At 36.7% G+C, this 25,038-nt stretch overlaps 1 protein-coding gene across 4 annotated transcripts; it reads right to left on the bottom strand.

The window, feature by feature from the left end:
- Positions 1 to 21,408: 21,408 nt before the first annotated feature.
- LOC145157302 (protein-tyrosine sulfotransferase-like) lies at positions 21,409 to 24,554 on the bottom strand. Of its 4 annotated transcripts, none has more exons than XM_079076361.1 (12): positions 24,274 to 24,554; positions 23,858 to 23,968; positions 23,544 to 23,706; positions 23,376 to 23,447; positions 22,991 to 23,279; positions 22,775 to 22,915; positions 22,584 to 22,688; positions 22,377 to 22,512; positions 22,231 to 22,280; positions 22,006 to 22,125; positions 21,774 to 21,920; positions 21,409 to 21,691 (listed from the first exon to the last, which is right to left on the bottom strand). In XM_079076361.1, exons 2-12 carry the CDS (start codon positions 23,904 to 23,906, stop codon positions 21,554 to 21,556), a joined length of 1,410 nt encoding a protein of 469 aa, XP_078932487.1. In that variant the 5' UTR covers positions 23,907 to 23,968; positions 24,274 to 24,554; the 3' UTR covers positions 21,409 to 21,553. The 4 variants fall into 4 exon arrangements, with proteins under 4 accessions (XP_078932487.1, XP_078932502.1, XP_078932491.1 ...); XM_079076376.1 differs by having other exon boundaries at positions 23,858 to 23,961; XM_079076365.1 differs by lacking the exon at positions 24,274 to 24,554 and adding an exon at positions 24,064 to 24,251.
- Between the last annotated feature and the right edge of the window lie 484 nt (positions 24,555 to 25,038).

Raw genomic sequence — 25,038 nt, 5'->3', positions numbered from 1 at the left:
TTTTGTGATCCTCGGCATCCCAGTCACAAAACCTGAAAGGCACACTCGATATTGAAACATGCCATTGAAAAGTTCAATGAATCTCAAAAGAATCTAGGAGTTTCAAAACCAATTAAAAACTAATAATACATTTCGTTTATCTTGGTGGAAATTGGTGAATCGTCATTCACCTACCTTCAAATATTTTATAGCTTGGATTACGGCATCCCTCTTCCAAGTTATAAAATAGTTTGTTGGGTCCTAGCCTTAATATATCATATTGGGTGTTATATTAAGGACTTAAATCAACTTTACGTGAATTTCTCCCATTTTTGATGTCTGGTTTAGACAACAATGATCTTCCCAAACCAAGCTTTCCTAATAAATATGACTTCCCGAGTTTGGCTCATGTAAGTCATACTTCTCTTCCTCCACCTCCTCCAATTATTCTCCCTAACCCACAAGTTCAAGGTCACTCAAGCCCTAATGGCAAGCAAGGTCTATGTGTGATCACATCTTAGAGATGAAGTCACATATTGACAAGCCTGGAGAGTTGGGTGTCAAAGTCTTGAGAAAGTTGGATGTTCAATCACTTTCTAAGTCACATAGTGAGTTCCTTTGGGACTACTATGAAACAGACTATGACATGAACCTTAATGATCATATCTATTTGCTTGGTGCTGCTGAATCAGCAATGATTTGGAACGATAGTAAAGCAAATTTGATTAAAAGATCAACTTCCCAAAAACTTTATGGACAGTGACAATGGTGACACTGGAAATCCAGAAAAAGCATTCTCTTCCCAATGGAAAGGGATTGGCCATAGTCAACCCGGTTGACCAAATGGTAAAGAGAAAGGCTAAGTCTGAGATAGTCCCATTACCAAAGGGTCCATATGTTTATTTTGCCAAAGGAAGGGGCGTTGATTGCAAAGCTGCCAAATTTCCCTAAGGATGTTAAAGTCAATAAGTTTGACTCTACATCAGGTAGAGCCCATTATCTAACTCTGTTAAGTTCTATTCTGAGATCCTCATTACATGATGTGACTGGGTCACATGTTGATGTTTTAAGAATCAAAGAATAGAGAGAAATCTTAAAGGAAGTATATGCTGATTCTGATCGCGAAGGTGGATTTCGATCGCATCAGAATTTTGAGCAGTTGCTTAAGAAGTTATGATATATTGCTAAGGAATAGATAACAACAATTTTCCATGTGGATTGTAAGGATAAGTTCTTCCGCAAAGTTTTAAAATAAAAGAAAATTGTTTAATTTTATTTATTTGAAGTATCCTTACAATGGCATTTGTGGAAAATTGTTGCTTATATGATTCCACTGACAGCAACATTGGAAAATGGATTTGATTCTTTCATTTGTGGTAGTGTCTAAATTTACCAAATCAGGAAAGTTCCTCATCGCCCAAGTTTCAATTGGACCGAAACTTGGAATCATGCAAGTTGAATAGTATGATGAATGAGAACTTTCAAGCATTGGAAAATCAAGACTAATTACTTGTTCACATGGATGTGTGAGTCAAGTGAAGGACTAAAGGGATCGAGTACACATTCTTGCGCACTGGTCATGTCCACCACAAAGCTCGTTAAGACTATTTGATTTACTAAAGTTTAGTAAATATGGTTATACTTACAAGTTTAAGTATAATTCTGAAACATTGGAAAAGTCTCAATGTATGGCAGAACGAATGGGAAGAATCAAAATAGGCAGAAAGATAAAAGTTTCTCAAATCTGAAAAGATGGGAGAGTACTTTAGTATCATGTTGGTGATCATCTTAATGATTTAGAAATCATATCACAATTAGTCCTCTAAAGGTCATCTTAGTGCATTCTTATGACTAAGAAGAGGAGTCATGAATTGTTGAAATGGTTAGATCAGGAAGATGAGTCATACTTCGTTCCAAAACAATTCTTAGAGTCATACTCCAAGATTGTAACTTGAGTGACATATCTTAAAGAAAGGTTTAAAACACTTGTCAAATGTAAGAGTAAAAGTGTCCTACTCTTGTAAATTTGAAATTGGTAAGTTGTGATGTTTTGGATAAAACAAAGACCAACTAAGGCCAATTGTGTGAAGTGTTTGTCTTGATAAAGAATCCGCACTATCTCTTGAATATTTGGCAAGATAGTCTTATATGTCAAGAGGATAGTAGGAGTCTTAAAGATCCTAAAAAGAATTTCAAGAACTAATCAAGAATAAAACCTGAGGTTCTTCACTAGCACACGACTTGAGGTTTATAACCTATCGTGTTGACATATCTGTGCCTATTCCAGTTAAAGTTGGCTTTGCATAGGAGTTCTGAAAGTTCTCAATTGGTTGCATAACAACTTGGAAGCAATGGCAGGCCCTGTACTGCCAGGTGGCAAGAAGTTAAGATTGCATAAGTTCAGTCCATATGAGTTTGGATTTGTCATTATCCTTGTCTTGTGACTATGGTTTTGACGATTCACATGGATAAGAACACATACACCATAAAATCTAAGGGTCATAAGGTTTCTCTCCGATTCATGAAAATGATGGTGAGGAAACACTTCCACCAAGTAGATTTGAAGCAGATGCCAAAAGGTCTAAACAATTGAGACTATGATTACGGCATCCCTTTTCATAGTTCTGAAATTGTTTAGACACACATGCATGCTATCTAAGGAAAGGTGTATGATTTTGATAAAGTTTTATCAAAGCATCTCGTATCAGAAATCTGAACTTTGGTAAGAAAGTCAATAAAGTATTGATTTCTAGAAGTCCATCTGATTTCTGAGTACATGTCAAAGCTAGTGGGAGCATAAGTGTTATGCTAATAATCATCATGTTAGTGGGAGCATGATAATTATTGTTAGTGTTGCAAGTTAGCAATGTTAATTATAGAAAACAAAAGTTTCAATTTGTGAGGCTGCAGGGATTGAAAAAGTTGTTTTGCTATAATTAAGGGAGAGGATATACTTCATTTCAGTTCTAAAGGCTTAGATTGAGACCTTAATCATCTTTAGTCAAGAATATATATATGAATTTCATGTTGGATTGGTTCAACTTAAGGAAATTCTATATATTGCGTTCTCAAAATTCGATTATGATTACGGCATCCCTCTTCATAGTCAAATTTTGAAAACATGGCAAATAAAAATATTGTAGCAAAAGACTGGTCTAGAATCATGTCTTTATGTGAGACATCATGAATCGTGTACCATTTGCTTTGGGTACAGGATCGATTGCATATGCTATAATATTTGTCATTTCTAAATTTTTCCAAATGCCCAGAGGCATTAAGAAGGGAAAAGGTCTAGAATTGGATATGACTAAAATGATTAAGCAATTGTCGAGGACAATCTGAGGTTTACCAAAGATTGGTTGCTCAGGGACAGTTGGAAGTATAGTGCTAATTTTGGAAGGACCATATTGACATATTCTGAAAAGAGGCATCTCTTATTCAGAAGTGATAGTCAAAATGAGAATATGGAGTTGTCTCCATAGGTGGAAGTTATCTGTGTAAGATTAGAAAACTTAATGCAAGAAGCATGTCCAAAGCAATGTACTTTGAATATGAGACTTAGTTTCCATGGAGTTGATCTCCATTGGAATACCTTATAATGACTGTTGACAAGTCTTTGTGACTTTGTACATATTCATTACAGGAGGGTCAGTGCATATAAGTTTAAAATCTAAACAGATTTCGATAAATGATAGGAATTTAAAATTCTCACATTTTTCGATAAGGATTTGGGAGTGTGAAATTAGAATCATTGAAATTATGTTCAATTGGTTTATTTCACAAAGTAAGGATCATAGACAAACATAGAGTGCATACTTGGTGTATGGCAAAGCTATTGTTTAAGAAAAACATAGTGTACATGCTTGGAGCATGAGACAACTAGTGTTTTTAATTCAAGTATAAAGTTGATAAAACCGAAACAATGAATAATGAGTAATCAGTATGGTGATAAATAAAAGTGTTTATTTATATTCATAGGGTTTGATACCATATTTGATTCATTTATTCTTGTGTTTCACTTTGCATGTTTTGACTTCCAGAATAACTAAGTCGCTCTTCCTGAATGATTAAGTTATTCAAACCATCCACAGTAGGTCATATGTTGGAAGTAGATATGAATCAAGACTGTCATGGGTTGGTTTGTAGAGGTCCAAGTTGGTGGACAAAGTGGTGCTACAACACTCATGAGTGCTCATAAGTTCTGAGTATTGGATTCAACCCACGCTCATTTGAATCACTTCATGGATTTTATCACGAGTGATCATGAGACGATAATATCATATATTCTTAAAACCTAGAGATATGAGTTGTTACTATGAGTTGGTTATACATTGATTGCACGAAAACGCATTGGTAACTCGATGTTATAAAACGTGCCTTTGTGTATGATTCAACAAGTAGTAGAACAAGCCATATGAGTCGAAGTTTATCCATTCCTTTTACCTTCGGGATAAAAGCGATATATGTGGGCCCCTCGATGATTTAGCGATGACACATGTGAGTACTTGGCCAAGCCAGAACTGATTTGATTTGTTCAATCAGTCAGTCATCATAAATCGAAAATCGGGAAACAACAAATGGATAGAGAGAATGATTATAATCCATGTTTCAGTCCATATGATATCTAGAATGGAGGAATATATGATCCCTTATCTAATGGACAAGTCATTGACAAGGTCAGAGTTCGAAAGCGGCTTTAAGAGCTACGATTGCCAGTTAGGTTTTGAAGTCATACTCAATAATAGTTTTAGACTTATCCAAGTGGGAGACTGTTGGATTAATGTCTAAGTCCATAACTATATTTGGTATGTACTTGACCCGACCCGATATGGTCCATTTGGGTTGCACTTCACCGGCACAATTTATATGGATAGTCTTTTGAGAATAGTATATTTATGATTTATATTAATATATTATAAGTTCTAATATATTAATATGGAATCATATTATTTAATTAGTATTGATCAAGAATTAATTTAGAATTAATTAAGTGATCAAAAAGAACTAATTAAATATGGACTCTTATATATATGGAATGGGCCAAGTTCATTTAGGTTGGGCTAAGCTTTCATGGATGGTCCATGGAGCTTTTAACCCATGGATCCTATGTAAATGAAAGGTCATGGGTATTAGGGTTTACATGGATGTAACCCTAATCCTCCATAATATATAAAGGGGTCCTTGGCTCACAAAATTGGCACAAGTGTGTGAAAATAAGAGTGGGCCGATTTTAGTGTCCATACATATTCTCTCAAGTTCTTCCAAGGTGTTTTGGTGATTTGTGATTCCATTTGAGGCTTCCACACTATTGGGGCTAAGCTCTTAAAGCTTGAAGACATCAAGCTACATCAAAAGGTATGTCATCTAACTAGAACTTTGTAGTATAGGTGCTTCATAATATGCTAGTTAGGATGAAACCTTGGAATAGTTAATATTTGCATGTACAATAGAGAAAACATAGATCCAAGGTTTATAGGGTTGCATGTACACCATAGGAGTGTTAGAATGCTCAAAACCCAACACTTATGTGGATGTGCGGCCGCACTCCTTCAAAGAGATGAGGAACATGACGGGACATGATGAATCAAGACTTAGATCAAGAGGTTCTTCAAGCACAACAAGCTAAAGGATGGATTACTCACGTTTTGAAGCTTTGGAGGGTTTACGGTTGAAGAAGCTTGAGAGAAATGGTGTTGTGTGCTGCCAAGGTGTTAAAGGAATGAAAGGAAAAGGGTCTACCCTTTATATAGGGGTGGGTGTGTGGCCATGAGGGGTGTGTATGGCCGTACACCCATGTGTGCGGCCGCACACTCCTCCAAAAGGGGTGTATGGCCTGATTTCGTTACTATACGACTTGTTGACTCATTCCTAATCTCGACCTTGGTTGTACTCAAGCTTAGAACGCTTAACTGAACCCTTAATCAGTGCTAGGAGTTAACAGAAACGAGTTTAACATAGATTAACTGACTAGATGTACCAGGTAGAAGTTTCGGGTTGTGACATCATCCCCCCGTTAGAGGGAATTTCGTCCTGAAATTCAAGAATAAAGATGTAACTCGTGGACTTGGAAATGATGGGGGTACTTCTGTTTCCTTGTATTCTCGTGCTCCCAAGTGAATTCAAGTTCCCGCTTGGCATTCCAACGGACCTTCACTATCGGGATGTGATGTTATTTCGTTCGCTTGACTTCTCGATTTGTGTGTTTAAATGAAGCGTAGACTCTTGTCTAGCTCGATATCGTCGATGGGAACCACAAGTGCCTTATCGGACGGACACTTATTTTAGGTTTAACACGTGGAGAATGGGATGGACGTTGCTAAGTTCTCGAGGTAGACTTGCTAACCCGATCGGAGTTAATGGATATAGGTACCCCGTGAAAACGGATTGCTTCTCGAAGGTATACTCAGGTGAGTCTCTCCATTTTGCATTCGGACTCTCGCTAGATATTTCTACGGATCTTCACTGCTGCATCTGCTGTTATGATTCATACTCTTCGCATGAATACCTTCGGGTTCCGACGAGAAACAATTTCTGAAGTTAGCATTCCGTTTGTCGCAACGAGTGACGAGAGTTTCGCGATCGAGGGATTTTAGACAAAAGGATCTCTGTAAGGACAAGCGGGTTCGGTATAACGTAGACTCGGTCGGACTAAGCAGGATGACGTTGTAGAATCGCGCATTAAGTTAGTTTGGAAAAATCGTTTTGTTAAGGTCTAGGTGACTTTGGATGGATGCTTCCGGTGCTTTTCTGTTTTTGCTTCGAAATTGGCGGGTACTACTAATACGAGGGTTCTGATACTTTGAGATTATGAACTTTTTATGAAATGGTTCTTACTAGATCTCTCTTTAATCTCTTAGTGTATACAAGTCATGTATAACTACAACTGACTCTAGCGTATTCACTAAGCTATCATAATTTACTCATTAGGGCTTCAAATCTTATAGGAATGCCGTGATTCAGTTTAGAAGAAAAAGTAATCACAATTATGAACAATTACTGGGGTTTTCGAAAACGTACTAAAACATGGCAGGGTCCTTCGATGCTTCCTCATTCCCTGAGGTCAGACTCCTCCTGTTTCCTCATTGTTCTTCTCTGTTGGACAGTCTCTTTTGAAATGTCCTACACTACCACAGAGATGACATGTTGGACTTAACCCAACATTGGTAGTTAGAGTGATGAACTTGACTAGGGCCCTACAACTGCAGGAGGTGTGCCCCTTCCTGTTGCATCTAGTGCAATGCAGCACTCGACATACTCCATGATGATGGTAGTTGCATTTGCTGCAGTGCGGGAGATTTCCCAAATAGGGTGTGGTCGGTGTTTGAACAGCACGGCTGACTGGGGTACTAGTTGTCCCAATTTGTTTCCTCTCAGTAGGTCTTTGGGTTGAACAACTTCCTTTTAAACTTTCGTTTCAGGATGTTAGGTTGGAGATCAGGTGTGTCCTTTCTAGTAGGCACTTGTTGTTGAGATTGGTTAACACCAAGATTTGGATTGCCATTAACACTTCCACCCACATTTGTCTTGTTAGTGTTAAGAACAGCTAGGGCGGCTGCTACAGCTGCTGTGATAGTAGCTTGGAACATAACTGAGTCCATCTGGAGGATTGGTGTCTTACCGGTGGGTTGGTTACGTTTCTTCGGAGGCATGATCTGCTACATGTCAAGAAAAGAAGCTTGTGTGCAACAACGGTTGCCTCTGGATGTATCCTAAATGTTTATCTATGCATTAAGATTTCCCATTTTGCTATCTGGCTCTCATTGATTCGACCCACATCCCCATGATGTGGTCCTGGAAAGGATAGAAAAGATTTGAACATAATAAAGTTCACATACAATAACTTACGAACTCCATGTTGCTCAGTTCATTGAGCGGGCTGGGTAACTCTCACACTTTCACCGGCTCTCGATGATATGAAGGGTTAGCTATAAGGGTAGCTCCGGGGATTAAGTCGACACGAGATTCAATCTTGACGCTCGGGAGGAATCCCTGGAATGTCTTTGGGGAAGACATTAGGAAAGTTGCAGACTTCGGAGATACTCTCGAGGTCCTTGACTTTTTGCGTCTCATCGACAACATGAGCCAGGAATGCATGGCATCCCTTTCGCAAATACTTCTGGGCTTTGGCGCAGGAGATGATATGAAGGTTCGAACAATATATATATATATATATATATATATATATATATATATATATATATATATATATATATACATATATACATATATATATATATATATATATATATATATATATATTACCACTGTAACCAGTGAGGACTTCGTCAGAGGGAAGATTGAGACGAATCGCTTTCTCGAAGCAAAGGACATCAGCACGATTTGGGGCTCAACCATCCCATGCCGATTAGGACATCGAAGCTTTTCATGGAGACTGATATGAAATCGATGGGGAAAAGGAATGATCGTCTAAGTACATCCTATGATACATGTTTTGAAGACAAAACAGTGATAGGACTTTGATAAAGTTGCTTAGTTTGCATGCTACCGATCTAAGGTATACTTTTGACAATGATAATCTTTAACTGAAATATGATTGTTGTCACTGTTGTTGGTATTGAGATTACACAGAGTTCGGAAAATTTGACCTAGGAGTAGGTCTACAACATACCAATAGAGGAACAATTTGACAACATAAAGAACCAGTGAATCGGTACTTGCAAGACAAGAATGTCTACAGGGAAAAGAGCTACTTAGAACATAAATATGAAAGCTATTCTTTAAACCAAAAGGAAGGATGAGTAGAATATTTCCTACTGGCGACGGGCACTCCTTGGACGGATCCTTAAGTTAGCCAGCTGGTGCTCCATGTCAAGCAGGCGGCTCTCGTATACTGACTGACGTGCTTGGAGCTCTATGACCTCAGCTCGAGTTGCAGCTAGCTCTCGCTGCTGGGCTTCATTGTCTCTCGTAGTTCTCCCATGAGCAACTTCGAGATTACGAATGCGGTTTGTGTTGGCATCCGAGTCTGCCTCAAGTTCCACAGTTCGCTAAATGGCCGCCACGTTTAGTTCAACATTGCAGGCCACTCGGCGGATTATGATTGGAAGGGCTCTATCTGCGGAGCCTCCTTCGTCCACATTGTAGAAGCGGCGATCCCGATCGTACGGGCGGGTTTGGCCTTGTTCGTGACTCCACCTATCCAGGCTTCCGACCCACATAGGCGTTGGGCCTTCGAGTACAAGTTGGGGGTTGGGATTTGGTATTGGGGCCACTTGAGGTAGGTTCTCGGCTTCGGGTTCCGAGTCAGTCTCTTTAGGAAATGGTTCGGCAAAGTCATCGTCTGAAGGAATTTCATGGTTTCCTTCTGGATCTGGCTCGATCCATCCATCATCTCCTTGGTTGGGAAAGTACGGGTCGCCAGGAAGATGGAATCCAACCATGCTATCTACGCGAGGTGATGGTAAAGGGATAGTTAATAGGCATCAAATCTAATAATACTTCCAATGTATTATAGTTACATGATTGATTCTTGAAGAATGGATTTTTGGGTAAGTTTCCGTTTCGGTCGTTATAGCACCTTAAAATACTCCTATAGTATTTTAACCCTTATGTTTGGTTCTAGAACTCTTCTGGTAGGCTTGCTGTAACACCACAGTCACTCCCAAGCACATGTTGGTCATGTATCGAATGAAAAAATAGTTGATCAGGCTATATTGACCCTAGACATGATTACATAACTGCCCAGGTTTAACCGCGACGTCCAACATCCAAATACTTTTGTTTTGTTCTACTTATGACACTGATTCGGGTACTTAGGTATACTTGTATACTTTTTATAAACATACCAATATTCTTGAAAGTATACTTTTAGTTTAGAGCACTTAGGCCCCTTAGTGTTTATAGTGTATACCATGTAAGGTTCGGTATACTTAGTTCACTATAAATAATAGCTCTGATACCAATCTGTCACGCCCCCAAACCGGAACGGCAGAAACGTTCGGGGGTGGTTGACGTCATGTGTAGTATCACAACAGTTGTATCATAGCAAGCATAGTAAGCACAACCAAACATTGAATACATATATGAAAAAGGTTTACATTGTCTTAATACATAGTTTTGTTCATATCAAAAGTAAAATGGAAAGACGTGACTCTAACACTCCGACTTCTCCAAATTCCTGGAAGTACCTGTCTACTAATTCCCTGAGAATACAAGCAGTTTTGAAAGAATATCAGCATAAAGCTGGTGAGTTCATAAGCATTTAGTTTTGGTGGAAAATGTTCTTAGATCCTTTTGAAAAGTGTTCCTCAAGAAAATCCTATATTTTCTTATGAAAAGCGTGTTTGAAAACCCATTCCTTCCATAACTTCCAGATTCATACAAGATATGTACAATCCAAGGAGCCGTGGAATGAATATGAATATCCGTTAGTTACCTGTTAAACAATCCGTTTATGAAAAGCAGAGTTATCCCGGGAAAATCCTATATTTTCCCTAAAAGTTGATTGTTGATTATCCGTTCTAAACTGAGGTGTACAAGTATCTACCATACTTATATCGGTAAACGTAGTTTTCTTTTTAAAAACCCTGGTTACTCCCAGTGAGGTATATTAGCCTTATTACATAAATAAAACTAAATAAAAGAAAATGTGGTGAACTAAATCCTGAAGGCATTGTTAATACCCTCCAGTAATCAATCGGTTATTACTTTGAGGTTAGTTCACTTGATCCATTATTACAAAAGTAAATCACTGTTATCTACATTGTGAGTTTTATGGCCATACTTTGACTTGATATGGCGCGAATCGGGCACCAATAGCTTTTATGACTTTGTCACCCGTAGACCTGCCGGTCCTACTGTAGATAGCAGCAAGGTGCGGGATAGTCAGTCCCATATAGATCTATACACAACAGTCACGCTCTCCCTACAAGAGATTCTGGTCATAAGTGCTAGTCCTACACTCTGTTTCGGTGGTGAGTGTTACCAAGGATGTGTCTCCAACTAGACTAACAAATTTACACATAATAATGTTGAAAACCATTTTTGTAATTAACATGAATCCTTTATAAAATGATATATTTTACTTCATGATTCATAAATTCATTGCCTTAGTTTTGAAAACTGTTTCTGCGAGTTGATTACTTAACCCATTTGGTAAAACTGTTTTCCAGGTTCAAAGTATATTGAAAATATAATTATCTTAAACAAAATAATATATTTTGGGCACAAGATTCCTTATGCTTTTGCTTGAATTCCCCCCCCCCCCCCCAGAAACACGAAAAAAAAACTTGGAAAAACGTAGGGGTATGAACTCACCTCGGGCGATTTGAATGAAGGATCGATACGGAATGCGGGATGTTCAAGTGAAGCCTTGAACACGATTTGATCCTAATTAACATGTAATGACACATAAAGGAGTCAAATGAAGGTATTTCCCTACTAGATGTGATGGAGAACCACTCTAAGAACTTAGGACTACTTGCACTAAGTGTTAGGACCTTAAAGGATTGAATGAGGGAGGTGTATGGCTACCTTAAAAGTGTGTGCGGCCATGGGTGTGCGGCCCAAGGGGTGTGTGGTCGTACACTCATGATGGAAGGTGTCTTTGAGGTGTTTCCAAGGTCCATACTTGCATCCATGAAGTGTTCTAGGTCCATACTTGGTTGTAGTGCAAGTTAAGGGTCTTAGAAATGGATTTGTGGTCCTAGGGTGTGTGTGTGTGTGTGGTCTCACAAAGGTGTGTGCTGCCACACAAAGGTGTGTGCGGCCGTACACAGGGGTGTGCGGTCGTACACCCTTCATGTTTGTGTCCAAAATGCCGACTTTAAGGTGCAGCAAGGCTAGGGTCATGTCCAACTCGAATATGGAAGTCAAACTCTCACTTCAGAGGGTCTTTTAGGAGTGTGAGGCCACCTTATGTGGATGTGCGGCCGCACTCCTTCAAAGAGATGAAGAACATGATGGGACATGATGAATCAAGACTTAGATCAAGAGGTTCTTCAAGCACAACAAGCTAAAGGATGGATTACTCACGTTTTGAAGCTTTGGAGGGTTCACGGTTGAAGAAGCTTGAGAGAAATGGTGTTGTGTGTTGCCAAGGTGTTAAAGGAATGAAAGAAAAAAGGTCTACCCTTTATATACGGGTGGGTGTGTGGCCATGAGGGGTGTGTACGGCCGCACACTCCTCCAAAAGGGGTGTATGGCATGATTTCGTTACTATACGACTTGTTGACTCATTCCTAATCTCGACCTTGGTTGTACTCAAGCTTAGAACGCTTAAATGAACCCTTAATCAGTGCTAGGAGTTAACAGAAACGAGTTTAACTGACTAGATGTACCAGGTATAAGTTTCGGGTTGTCACATGTTGGGTGTGAACCATTAGAGGCACGACATTTATGGCACTTTCTCTCAAGGATTCAACAACACAAGGTTTTCATTATTATTACTACATAACAATTGAGGTATTAGTTTTCTTAACCCTAGTTGTGTATTTTGATTATATACTAGTGTACTAGGGTTTCTACTTTGTTGTTCAATTTGTATGTTCAATTAGAGAAAACATAAATCAATTTATTTAGGATTGCATGCACACATAAGATTGTTTGTTATGCTCAAAACCATCAATAATAATCAACTATGGGTTATCAGCAACCCTGGGACTATCAGTAGTCCTAAATATCACATATAACACCACAATATAAACAATTATAGGTTATCAGCAACCCTGGGACTATCAGCAATCTTTTGGGCTCACAGCAGCCCTATGGGTTATTAGCAACCCTACGAGTTATCAGTAACCCAACAGACTATGAGCAGCCCTGGAGTTATCAACAACTCAATAAATACACATAACAACAATCATAAAATAAGACTCAACTAGTCTAACATGTACACCACTATGACATAAGTAATACAGTGAGAAGACTCATCATAACGAAGTGCTGAAATCTACTACCTAAAGTCCCACAGTATCAGCTACACGAACCTTCAAAACCAATCATAAGCTAAACATCATACTATAGCTCAACACCTCTCCAAGTTTGACCAAAAGTCAAACTGTTCAAAAATTCAATGGTTAACGGTCAAAGTCAGCCCCAACTGACCTCCATTCTGTGGCCACCCATAGGACACATCGTGACAACTTCACGGCAAGACAGTCGTGGTGACACCAACCACCACATCATGGCAAGCAGACTACCACGTCGTGGGAAATTGACTCGACAACTTAATGGGTTAAGCTCTTAACCCTTAATCACAAGAGCTCCAAAGCTCAGATCTGAACCTTCTCAAGGTCTTGATAGATAAATGTAACATCCCAAAATAAGGTATATTTTATTATCTTTTGAGTCTTCATAAAAAATGGCACATTTAGTGCATAGTCAACATCTTGTTGTTATTACCTTGAAAACTTGATTCTTGAAAGCCCTGATTAAATCAACAACATAATTAAAGTGAAACACAATGAATTTGCATCAGTGATTAAAAAAATGTTATATTCAGGAAACAAATGTAATATTTAGGTGTCAAAAAGAACCAAAAACATCATACGATCAGGAAAAGAAGTAACCAATTAAGAATTGTATTTTCACTTTTTTCTCATTAGGACATTCTATGGTACTCCAACTAAATTTTTTCAAAGAAGAATATGAGAAACTATTTACTTTGTTTAGTCAAATGTTAAAAGTTGACTTGATGTTCTTGAATCTGCTTCTGTAAGTCATCATTACTTGTTTTAAGCAATGCAATTTTCTGTTCAAAAAAGTCAAGAAAAAAGAAATAGATTTGTAAGTTTTGTATATACTTTCATTAAGGGTATTCGTTGGAAATTTAACAAATGCCTTACTTGAAGCTCTTCAAATGTATGGAAGAGAACCAAGGTGTTTATGAGGAAACCTTGATTTTTTGTTACTGCTATTTCCATATGAATTTCCACAATTCTTCTTTCTAAATCCCTGGGAGCAAATAGCTATAACAGGAAGAGAAATATAATGTAAGAGGTAACTCTAGATATTATAAATATAAGTACACATACAAAAAGAGAGGGAATGGGAAAGAGAAACTACAAAGTCTAAAGAATTACAAGCATCCTAAGATAATGAGCCTGTCTTCAATTGTAAGAACTTTTGGTCTCTGCCATCAAACATAACAAAAAAGTTAATAGAAGAAGTTCATGTGTAATGGAGCATATATAACCTAGTATATGTGTTTGTGTTTGTTTAGTTAACTGAGATAGCTTTGTTATTTTCATTCATAGTTTCATATTTTTATACAACCCCTGAAATGAGGACCAAAATCAGGAAGTCCAAGTGACAAAAGTCAATATAATAAGGATCAATAGTGAAAAATGTATAGTTTTTAACTAAGGTAAAAACCTAAAAGCATCCGGAAAATATAACCATACCAGTACTTAATGTGCTTCTGGGCCATCAATTCAACAATGAAATCATGTTATGGTTCTCTTGGATAGCGAAATGTATAAAAAATAAAATTCTTTCTTTAGAATAGCACAACAAATTCATCTAATCAAACATGACATGCCTTTCTTCCATTGCACATCTTTAAACAGTATGATGAATGAATCAATATCAACTCCAAGTTGCATAAAACAATAATCAATTTCAAATAAAACATACACAGGTAGCAATGAATCAAATAGCTGAAGAACACATACAAATTTAGCTTCCTTGAATTCAGTCACGACTTTGTGAAAAGAATTTGACAACACTACATCAGGGCCCAACTGAGGAATAATGTAATATATGTGTATAAACAACAGTTCATGGCATCAAAATGGAATTATGTGAAGGAAAAAAGAAATGAGAACTTGAACAATGCAACTTACTAATTTATGTCTAACCACTTGGTCATTTTCATATATAGCAGAGACAAATTCGTTTCCTCTAGCTATGGAAAAAATATAATGGATGTGTATAAACAACAGTTCATGGTATCAAAATGGAATTATGTGAAGGAAAAGAGAAATAAGAACTTGAACAATGCAATCTCACCGCCTTTCCAGTTGTATCTTGAAGGAACATCACCAAGCATGGTTGTGGTGTCAAGAACTTGATCGTTGTAAGAGAAAGTGTTGCTAGGGATGTATTTGATGCCAACATCCTTCATCTGTTTCCAAATGTCTGATCGAAGATCGGAAGCCACTTTCTGCAAATCATCGACATTGTTCTTTCCATCCCAAAACGATTCAAACGCAAATTTCAGCTCTCGTTTTGGTCCCATACATGGATAACCAAGTTACCATATCAAAAGAATTGTAGAGACTGTGTGGGGTTTCGTCGCCGGAGAAGTAGTGCGAGGTTGGAGACAGTACGAGGTTAAAGACGGCGATAGAGACAGTAATGGGTGGTGGTGCGTTCCCGGTGTAATAGTGGTGTGCGACAGGGGGGGGTGGGAAATCGGTTCGTATGTGATGCATGGTGGCAATGGTGGAGCTAATTTAGGGTTAGGGTTTCGAATAAACGGTGTGTGATGGTGGCATTGATGGTGGCGGCGAGATAGACTTAGGGTTTCTCTTTTCGACTTAAGGTAGAAGTGGGGCGGCAGTGGAGCGCCGGTGAAGGTAACGACGACATCAAGAGGGTGGAGGTAGCGACGACGTCACCGGAGATTGAAGAGAGTAAGGAGGGAGACATAGGATATATGAGAGAAACGAAGGCTGAATATGCATAGAGGATTTTAGGGTTTTCCATGTAAGGAAATGTGCATGTATCTATTTGTATTGCAAGCTTAATAAGATTGTATATGATGTTATAATAGTTGTACCTCTTAATTTTCAAGAAACATCTAATATGCTTTATATAATAGTAAAGATATATATATATATATATATATATATATATATATATATATATATATATATATATATATATATATATATATATGTGTGTGTGTGTGTTTGTGTGTTTGTGTGTGTGTGTGTGATACCGAATACACGAGTCGTAAACAAAGCTGTAAATTGCGACATTTTTTTCTGATGCCACAAAGTAATCAAACTAGTTTTTTCTTTGGGATCACTCGAGAATTTTAGGAGTATCATAATCTCATGGTTTAATGATTTTCTCAATCAAAACGTTTAATAATTCAATCATACTTTTAATTTATAAGCAATCGATTACGCTTGTTATGTAATGGTCGAATAATTTGCAAACTTTGATATTTTAAATGGTGGAAAGAAAGAGAAATATTGGTCAATAAAGTCTTAGCCATAATTTCTAGGGATGTATTAAAGGTCGAAGTTGGTACCATAACTTAAAAATGATGTTCTTTTCTTAGTGGCAAGATATTAAACATAGTAATGTCTCTGTTGATGTATGAATTGGTGCAAATGTTTATGCTCCTTAAAGACTATTATGATAAAAGACCACAAAACTACGGAGACCGAAACCAGTTTGATAGTTATTGACTGAGTTAGTACTGACTGAGTTGGTGCTGACTGAGTTAAAATTTCTGACTGAGTCCACATCTGATTGAAACCATGGTGTTTGATTATATCTCTGACTGATTGTGGTGAATGATGAAAAATGACAATATTACCCTTATATTGTCTCTTTTATTGAGAGTCAATTTCAATGTTTGGCACAACAAAAAATTCATATGGGAAATGTTACTGGAATTCTATTACAACATCGAACTTTTGATATTTTTTTTTTCTTTATATACACAAAATATAACAATATACAACATTGAACTTTCATTGTTTTTTCTATTAAAACGTCGAACCTTTTTTTTCTTTGTTTACAACACTGCATGTCATCTAAGATGGTATATTGTACAAAAAGTCAAATAAAGTAATAATCTCATGATTTACTGACTAACAATTGCTCCATAGGCTTCGATTTTCCCCGGCACAAAATATGCCAAACAGATGGACCATATTTAACATTTTTTGGTCAGAGATCGTTCAAAACATCATGATTTGTTGATTGCTTATGGAAGACATATGGACCAGATTCATTCAATCACCTCACAATACTGTTTAATAGTTTAATTTCATAAAGTTGATCATCTTAACTTAAAATCAAGTTAATAAATTGGTTAAAAAAGCCCTCTTAGGTACAATGTCTAGAGAGAACCAAGAAACTAAAGATGGAAATAATGTTCCTGTGCAAACATACACACACAGTACTAATTTCATGAATCATTCATAACCAATCTTTATTAAAAAAAACTCACCTTAATACATCAGGCTCACTTTTTCTTTTCATAAATTACCAATTACAGTGAAGCTACATAGACGTTGAAATCAACAGATCAAACCCCCTAAAAAACATTTCTCGTGAACCAAACAAAGAATTTTGTTTATAACGAATTGGAATAATCGACAAAGTTCTCGAAATGAACAACTTAAAACCAAGAAGGACATAAAAAGCAGAGCTTGAAGAAAATCGACCTTACATGAGGAAGACGATGGTGCAGTGAAAGCGTCGGTGGAGGAAACAGTAGGAATGTTGGAGGAAGCCGACAGCGCTGCAGAGAACTAGTGGCAGAAGTGAGTAGGACGACAGTGGCGCTGGATCGAGGCAACGATACGGAGGTCAGAGGTGGGAGGAGCCGACGCCAAGAGAAATGTCGGAGGTGGGAGAAGTTGTCGACTTCCAGAGCTGAGACGGAGGAAAAGGGGCTGCGAGCCTTTAAATAAGCCCGTTTAACCGGTTCCAGACCCATTTTGGTTAACACGGTTCAAATTCAATGCATACATTTTATCTATTAACCTCCAATTTCTTGTAAAATTGTGATTATATCTTAGTCCATTGATTTGTATTCTAAGTTGTAATGTATATATGGATTAATTGGGCATTCCCCAAGACCCTGAAAAGGCCCATAACAATGAAAAAAATTAGTGAAGGAGGGCAAAACCTTCGGTAAATTTTATTAATTAAAAAAATATTACAATAGCATGTTGCAGACTCCCCGCTAGAGGTGTAAACGAATCTTGTCGATCCCGAGCCTAACTAAGCTTGAGCTCAGCTCGTTTAAAATTATAAAAGCTCAAGCTCGATTCGATCCTTTCAAATGAGACTCGTGCTCAGCTTGTGAATAATCCAATAGGCCCAAGCTTGGATCAAGTTCGACTCGTTTTACGAAACAAACCTAAACAAACCAAAACTCACCGGCTCGAAATTGACTTTTTGTCAAGCAAGCATAAAAAACCAAGACTTAGCTCACTGGTTATAAAATTTTGAACTAATTTGTTTTTTTTGTTTTTTGTTTTTTTTTTTTTTGTATTTGCAACGACAAAAATAAAGAAAAAACTATTTAATTTAAAAGCATTTCAATTAAATTAATTGACTAGTCAAATGGATTGTACTCAACTCCCACTTTTTATTTATACGGACTTCTCGTCCTTTTCTTTTTTGTTTGAGCAATGATGTGGGAGAATTCCTTCTCAAACAAATGTTTTACCAAACTTGAAAATCTCTACATTTATGTAACATCCCAAAATTCATAAAAATTTAAAATTTTCAAAAACAACCATTATCCATAATTGTTTATAAGAAAATCCATTGTTTCAAAAGTAAATCATATTAGAGTGTCCTAAAAGTCAATATCATGGAAATAGGAAGATGTGCACGATCAGGTCTTCGCTTTCCCACGATCCTCTAAAGTACCTGAAACAATAAACTAAAACTGTAAGTCAAATCTTAGTGAGTTCCCCCAAAGTACAATCACATAACATAACAAACAAAGCATGCAAATATGAGCCTTCAGCCTGACCGAACCGCCTCGCAGGGCCTACAACCTATTTGGACCGCTCTACGGGCATTCGGCCTGACTGGACCGCCTCGCAGGGCCTACAACCTATACGGACCGCCCCAGGTCTCTTGGCCTTCAGCACAAAGCAAGACCGTCTCAACCCAACCATAATATGTCAACATATGTAACAAACAAACATGAACACGGAACCAGGAAATACAGATAACCATAACACTATCCTATAACCAGGATACATAATCTAGTGGGTCGGCATTAGTGTCTTCGACCCACGAGTACAGTGAGGAAAACTCATCTCGCAGTCCAAACAAAAGCTGAATAAATCTCTGCTCCGAAAATCGGCTCTGCCCGACACCTATTATTCAAAATATTGCCCAACTTAAAATTAATATCAAGTTACCCAAAATACCATTTGGTCAAATTTGGTCAACTTAACAAACCAGTTGAGTCAACCCAGCCGATTCGACCCAGCCTCGTACACGAGGGGCACTCAGATGTATATGGGGCGTACTCCGTTTGACCGAGGAGTCGGGACACAGACCGCGTACGCGCAGCGTACCATTTGGTACGCCCAGCGTACGCTCCTGGTCCGCAACCCTTTTCAATAAGAGCTTAATGCATCAAAACTTTCGTCCAAAACCAAATCTATGCCCAGAATAACATTATAAGTCATAAATTTTCCAACTTTATGCATTTGCATGGCTAGAAGTGCTTAATACCAACAAACCCTAACTTTTTAATCCATTGCATGGGGAAGAACTAAGAGCCAAGATCACATTTTTATGCTTCTAGACATCTCAAAATGTCTGAAAGGATAACTTATATGGGCTAGAGCATGCCATACTCATAAAGGTCAAGACTTGGGACCAAAATGTTCTATGAATCAAGACTAACAAAATCTAAGGAAATGTAAGCCAAGTTCAAGACTTTATACCTCAAAATGATGCCAAAAGATGATGATATTCTGGATCTAAAGAGTCCACCCTCCTCCAAGGTGTTCTCTTCTTCCTTTCTCCTTCAAGGCTACCAAAACTCACACACAAAGCTCAAAAAGGCTCTAAATGGTTTAGGGTTTGCTTTGGAAGGTAAAAGTGGGTTGGAGGTTGATGAAAGAATAAGCCTTGGGGAGATAATGTTGTATTTAAAGGGTCCAAACCCTAAAAATTAGGGTTTGATGATCACGCACGTACGCCCCGTGTACGCTATGTACGCCCAGCGTACGTGACCTCGGGCCAAAATTGCAAAAATGTCATTATGGACCATTTTGCAACCTTTCTCATACACAATGGCTAAAATGAAATTAATCATCATATATATAGTTAAAATTGGAAATACCTCATCATCGGAATGTTACAATTTATTCAGGACCGGTCCATACGGTGGGCAACCCGGGCGACCGCCCAGGGACCACATCTCCAGAGGGGCCAAAATTTTCGGGTTATGTGGTGTATATATAAAAAAAATATTACCTAAATGATTTTTAGGGCCTAAAGTTGGTTCAAACTCAAACTAGCTCAAAAAATAAATAATTTGTTTTGCTTGTTATTGCTAATTGAATACGTTTATTGTGAAGAATAAATGATATTTTTTTGAATCTTTATTATATTTGTATTTAAGGGGCCCTTTTTTTCTTTTCACCCCGGGCCCCATATACGTTTGGACCGGCCCTGAATTTATTTATCCATTCATAATATGTATTGCGTGTGTGTGTTTTTTTTTTTTTTTTTTGAGATTTGAATTATAACTAAAATGTATTAGTCAAAAGCTAATTAACATAAGAATAAGAAGATATAGAAAAATGGGCCCTAAAAATTTAGAGTTCCTAGGCCATCTTTCAAGTTGTCCTACCCATTAACACTGTCTCATTTCCTAAGTTAATCAATATACTATCAGCATTACATGCATGTACATGAAGGCAATAATGGTGTTCGTATATACAAGATTTGGTGTTTGTGTTAGTATATGATCATAAATTAGTTTAATTATCCATTTATATTGTAACGTAAAACCCAGTGGGTTTTAGAAAAAAAAAAAAAAAAAAATCTAAGTTATAATATACATTTCTTCCTCGTAAGTCATAAGTTACTAACATTATATACATATTACAAAACATTCCCACTAATGTTTCACAGGAGCCTTTGTGGAAAAAGATAAGAATCCAACATTGAGTGTCACAGTTCTGAGATACACTAACATTCACCCTATGATGATAGACAATGGATGTGTCAAACTAGGGTTGCAGTAGGCGTCGGCTCTGATACCATGTAAGATATATGTGGAGTCCAACATATATAGACACTTATTAGATTATTGGACTATATCGCATCAATATAGAATACACTAACAATGTATAATCCTAGACTTTCTCTTCAAAATAACTTTGAAGAAACATCATACGCCAACATATACCAAGGAAAATGAGACAACGAGTTGACATAGGATTAATAAAATTATGATTTGTAATAACAAACATAACCCAAATAATTAAAAAAGCCGTTTGAATAACAATTGCATCAATACACCTAATCAAATTGTAAGCATGAATGTATACATACTCATCCGGTAGATAATCCAAATCTTTTTTTCATTTAACTTATTTCATATACAAAGAAGTAGAAATAATTATGGTGTTGTAGAGTCTAGATTAGACAACTATTTTAAGTTGATCAAGTTGACCCATTGACGTTAAATTGTTGATGGCTTGATGCATGACGTTAAATTCTACTTGGTAGTGTGTGTAAACTTAACATCTTACCTTTGTTTTCAAATCATAAACAAGTTGTGTGCATAATTACAAACTTCATCTCAATAAATAATAACACATCCCACAAAAATCATCAACCCATAAAAAAAATCCCATCGATATTTGGTTAAAAATATTAATCACACCTTAACTTTCGATATCCTTCTTTTTGCACTTTTATAAAAGCAAATCAAGAAAATCAAAAACATGAAACCAAGAAAATAAGCAACTGTCCATGTAGAATCAATGTTGCTAAACATCATGTAATGCCACTTCTCCTGAAATTTATCCATGAAAAACAAAATCTCAAATGAGATCTTTTAAAACAAATTCAAATTTTATAAAATTTGTGAAACTTACAGGTGTAACAGAAGAAACAGAATCCTGCAATTTCATAATCTGATGCTGTTTTTGAAAAATCTCTTTTGCATACTTGTAGAGTTCCATATCAAGACTATTTAAAGAAATAATTTCTTTGAGAAGCGTATTAGGTACATTTCTACGTGCCTGTAGATGTGAGAAATTAAAATAATCATAATACAAAAAGACCATTTTAACCTTTAAGGGTAATAATGTACAACATTAAACATACCTCCTTTGTGAAATTAGCTGGAGAAATTCTTTTCAAAGAAGCAATACGCCTTTGTGATTGAGATGATCTTAATGAAGAAATGCAGGTTTCATAGGTTTTCATAAGTTTCCCCACTGTCATCTATAAAAATATACAAACCTTTTGAGCCTATTTTTAAATTTTTTATAAAAAAAGTGATTAAAAAAAAAAAGGCATAGTATACAATTACCAATTATTTATTATTACCTGATCATCAGTTGTATCATTGCTGGAATCAGAAACTGAAGGACCCTGTTCTGAATCACAACAAGTAAAAACTTTAGAAATGTTTATTAAAAAATAAACATATTGGTAGAAAGTTATCATAAAAAAATAAGAATAGAAAGATTTACCTGATGTATTATTATTATTTACAGTTGATGCCATTAACTGAGAAATAACTTGAGCACCAACAACATTTGCAAACATTGTAGCAGATTCTCTATGATCCTCTGTGATTCCAACATACAGCATATCATCCAACCTTTTCTGCAACAAATCACAACATTAAAAAGATAAACTTCTAGTTTTAGATTAGAAGGGTATTTTTGTCATTTTACCTTTGCAACTTCAAGCACATATTTCCCAAGAATCTCATGTGTTATTACACATTGGCGAAGTTCATGTGCCTCAAGAATATTAGAATTATTTGTCAAACCTGCAACCTTTTTACAAAAAAAAAAAAGAGTTAACCACAAGTCCACAACAACAAAAAGGACAAAAATGTCAAATTGTTTATAAAATTTTATACCTGGAATGTAGCACCATTGTGAACAATGTCCATAGCTACAGGGTGATGTATGTATTCATGTAATGGCATAACAATTTCCTCCATATCATATGAATCATTCCCATAAGCAGAATGTGGGCCCTTTCTCTTTCTTTCATCTCTCTGTTCATTACATAACAAATTAAGTCAATATCTTATTGTCTGTATCTGCTTTATTATTTAAAAAGACATAAATACCCGTGTGAATAGATCTTCTCTCATCCAAGGAACAAGATACTTCCATGGCCAAATCTCAAGAGTGCTTATGCCACCATTTTTGGAACGTATTCTTGAAGACATTTTCAATACTGAGGTCAAATTTGGATGCACTAAAAACCTAGCAGCTACTTCTATTGAAAATTCATAAGCACTGAAAACACGCTCAATAGGGTTCCTTAAAATTGTTACTACCGAAGTTTTCTCTGTTGGAAGTTTGGACATCATGCTATAATCATCATGAGTTACTAATAGTCTGCAACCTGGTTTGCTTCACAAGAATACAAAAAGGTTTACAATTTAGTGATTTACAAATAAAAATTATATTATAATAAGGAAATATAAGTGTAGCAATTGTGAAACTTACTGGGGATTAAAACGCAATTTGTCGTAAGATCGAGGGCATTCTAGAGCACTAGAATAGAGTTTCTTTAAGAAGCTGTTGAGATAAAGTAATGGCAGAAAAGATTCTGTAATGTTCATACTTCATAGTCTTGAGAAAAATGGAATGCTTGAAGAAAGGGAAAGAAGTTACCAATGGAAATAAGTTCGGCCTCCTGTTCTTGGGACATGAAGGAAAAAGAGCAAGTCCTTGAGAATATGACCATCTTTGGTGTCTGAATGAAGGGAAGAAGATGCCCATTGCTTCACTGAATTTTTGCAATGCTCGAAGTCATATGAGCTGGAAGATGGATGAACTGTGGGAGAATCAGATAATCATTGGAACAATTATGAATCAAAATGAAGATGGCTTCATTCATGGAAGAGGAAGACTATGTATGTTTAATGAGTATCCTTCTTCAGAGAAGAATCCATAAAAGTATGAGGAGATTAAGTATAAAAGCATACCTATGGACAGAAGAATCAGCATCAGAGCAAGTTTCAGAGCATGGCCCATTCTCCATTCACAGAACTCCAGATCGACAATTTCAACCAATCAACAAGAGCACTAACTAAAAGCTGAAACAAATTATATCCTTTTCCATAAAAAAACGCTTTAACAATTGAAAAGTACTAAAAGAGTAAGAAAACAAAAAACTGCAATTAACATTTACTTTATTCGACCTAAAAGGCTAAAACCTCAAACTTCAATTCTCCCCATTATATTTTTGCAGTAATATGATATCTGAAAACAGTATCTTAACTAATCAACGAACCCTAATAAGGAAGGAGACATGGAGGGACCATGAAACGAGGGTTTGTCGGAGTGTATTGGAAAGTGATAATTGGGGAAGAAAATCAGGGTTTAAGAGTTTGGAGGTTACCTATGCATCGAGTGAAGAGATCTCGTGCTCATAAATTCCCTCGAATTGTGATGTTGGGACTCCAGCGAACAAAGTTCAAGATCATGGTGGGTCCTCTAATCGAATTTAAAATAATTCGATTATCGCATAAATACCTAATATCCCGAGAATATCACAGATTAACTCTCCCTCCGGCAGTGGCACGGTGGCTCAACGGAGGAGAGAGAAATCGGAGGATTTTCCGTTGAATTGTTGTCGCCGATGGAGGCGAGAACTGGTCTGAGAGCTAAAACGGTCTCGCTACTGCTTGTAACTGGTTTTATAAATGCTCCTTTATATGTATGAAAATTGCATTTGACCCCCTTCTAAAACGGAGAATGTGTACTATTTTACATTTTTTTTCTTGGTAAATAGATAGAAAATAAAAGTTGCTAACATATATTTGAAAGGTAATTGTTAATTTGTCTAAAATATTGCTAATGATGTTGGTAGTGAAACTCTTTTACTCCCAAAGAGGTTCTCCAGAAGAATAAGATAGTAATTGTTGTTTGTCTAAAATTTTGTTAGTGATGTTCATACTAATTAAGTTTCTTATTTCATATCAGTTTCTTTTCGTCAGTATATATTTGTGGACGCTCCTCCTGTATAGACATGAAAGTAAAATAAACTTATTCCTTACTTTGAACATAATTGATAAATTTAATATGTCTGGTTTGAGAATATGTTACACTAAGCTTAATAGAAAAGAAAAAATAAATAAACACAAGTAAAATAAACTTTCATCTA

This window comes from Lactuca virosa, chromosome 1, assembly GCF_052849685.1.
Source record: "Lactuca virosa cultivar CGN04683 chromosome 1, Lactuca_virosa_CGN04683_v6, whole genome shotgun sequence".
In the NCBI taxonomy this organism is placed as follows: domain Eukaryota; kingdom Viridiplantae; phylum Streptophyta; class Magnoliopsida; order Asterales; family Asteraceae; genus Lactuca; species Lactuca virosa.
Note: the sequence above shows the minus strand (reverse complement) of the source record. Positions and strands in the feature narration are given on the sequence as shown.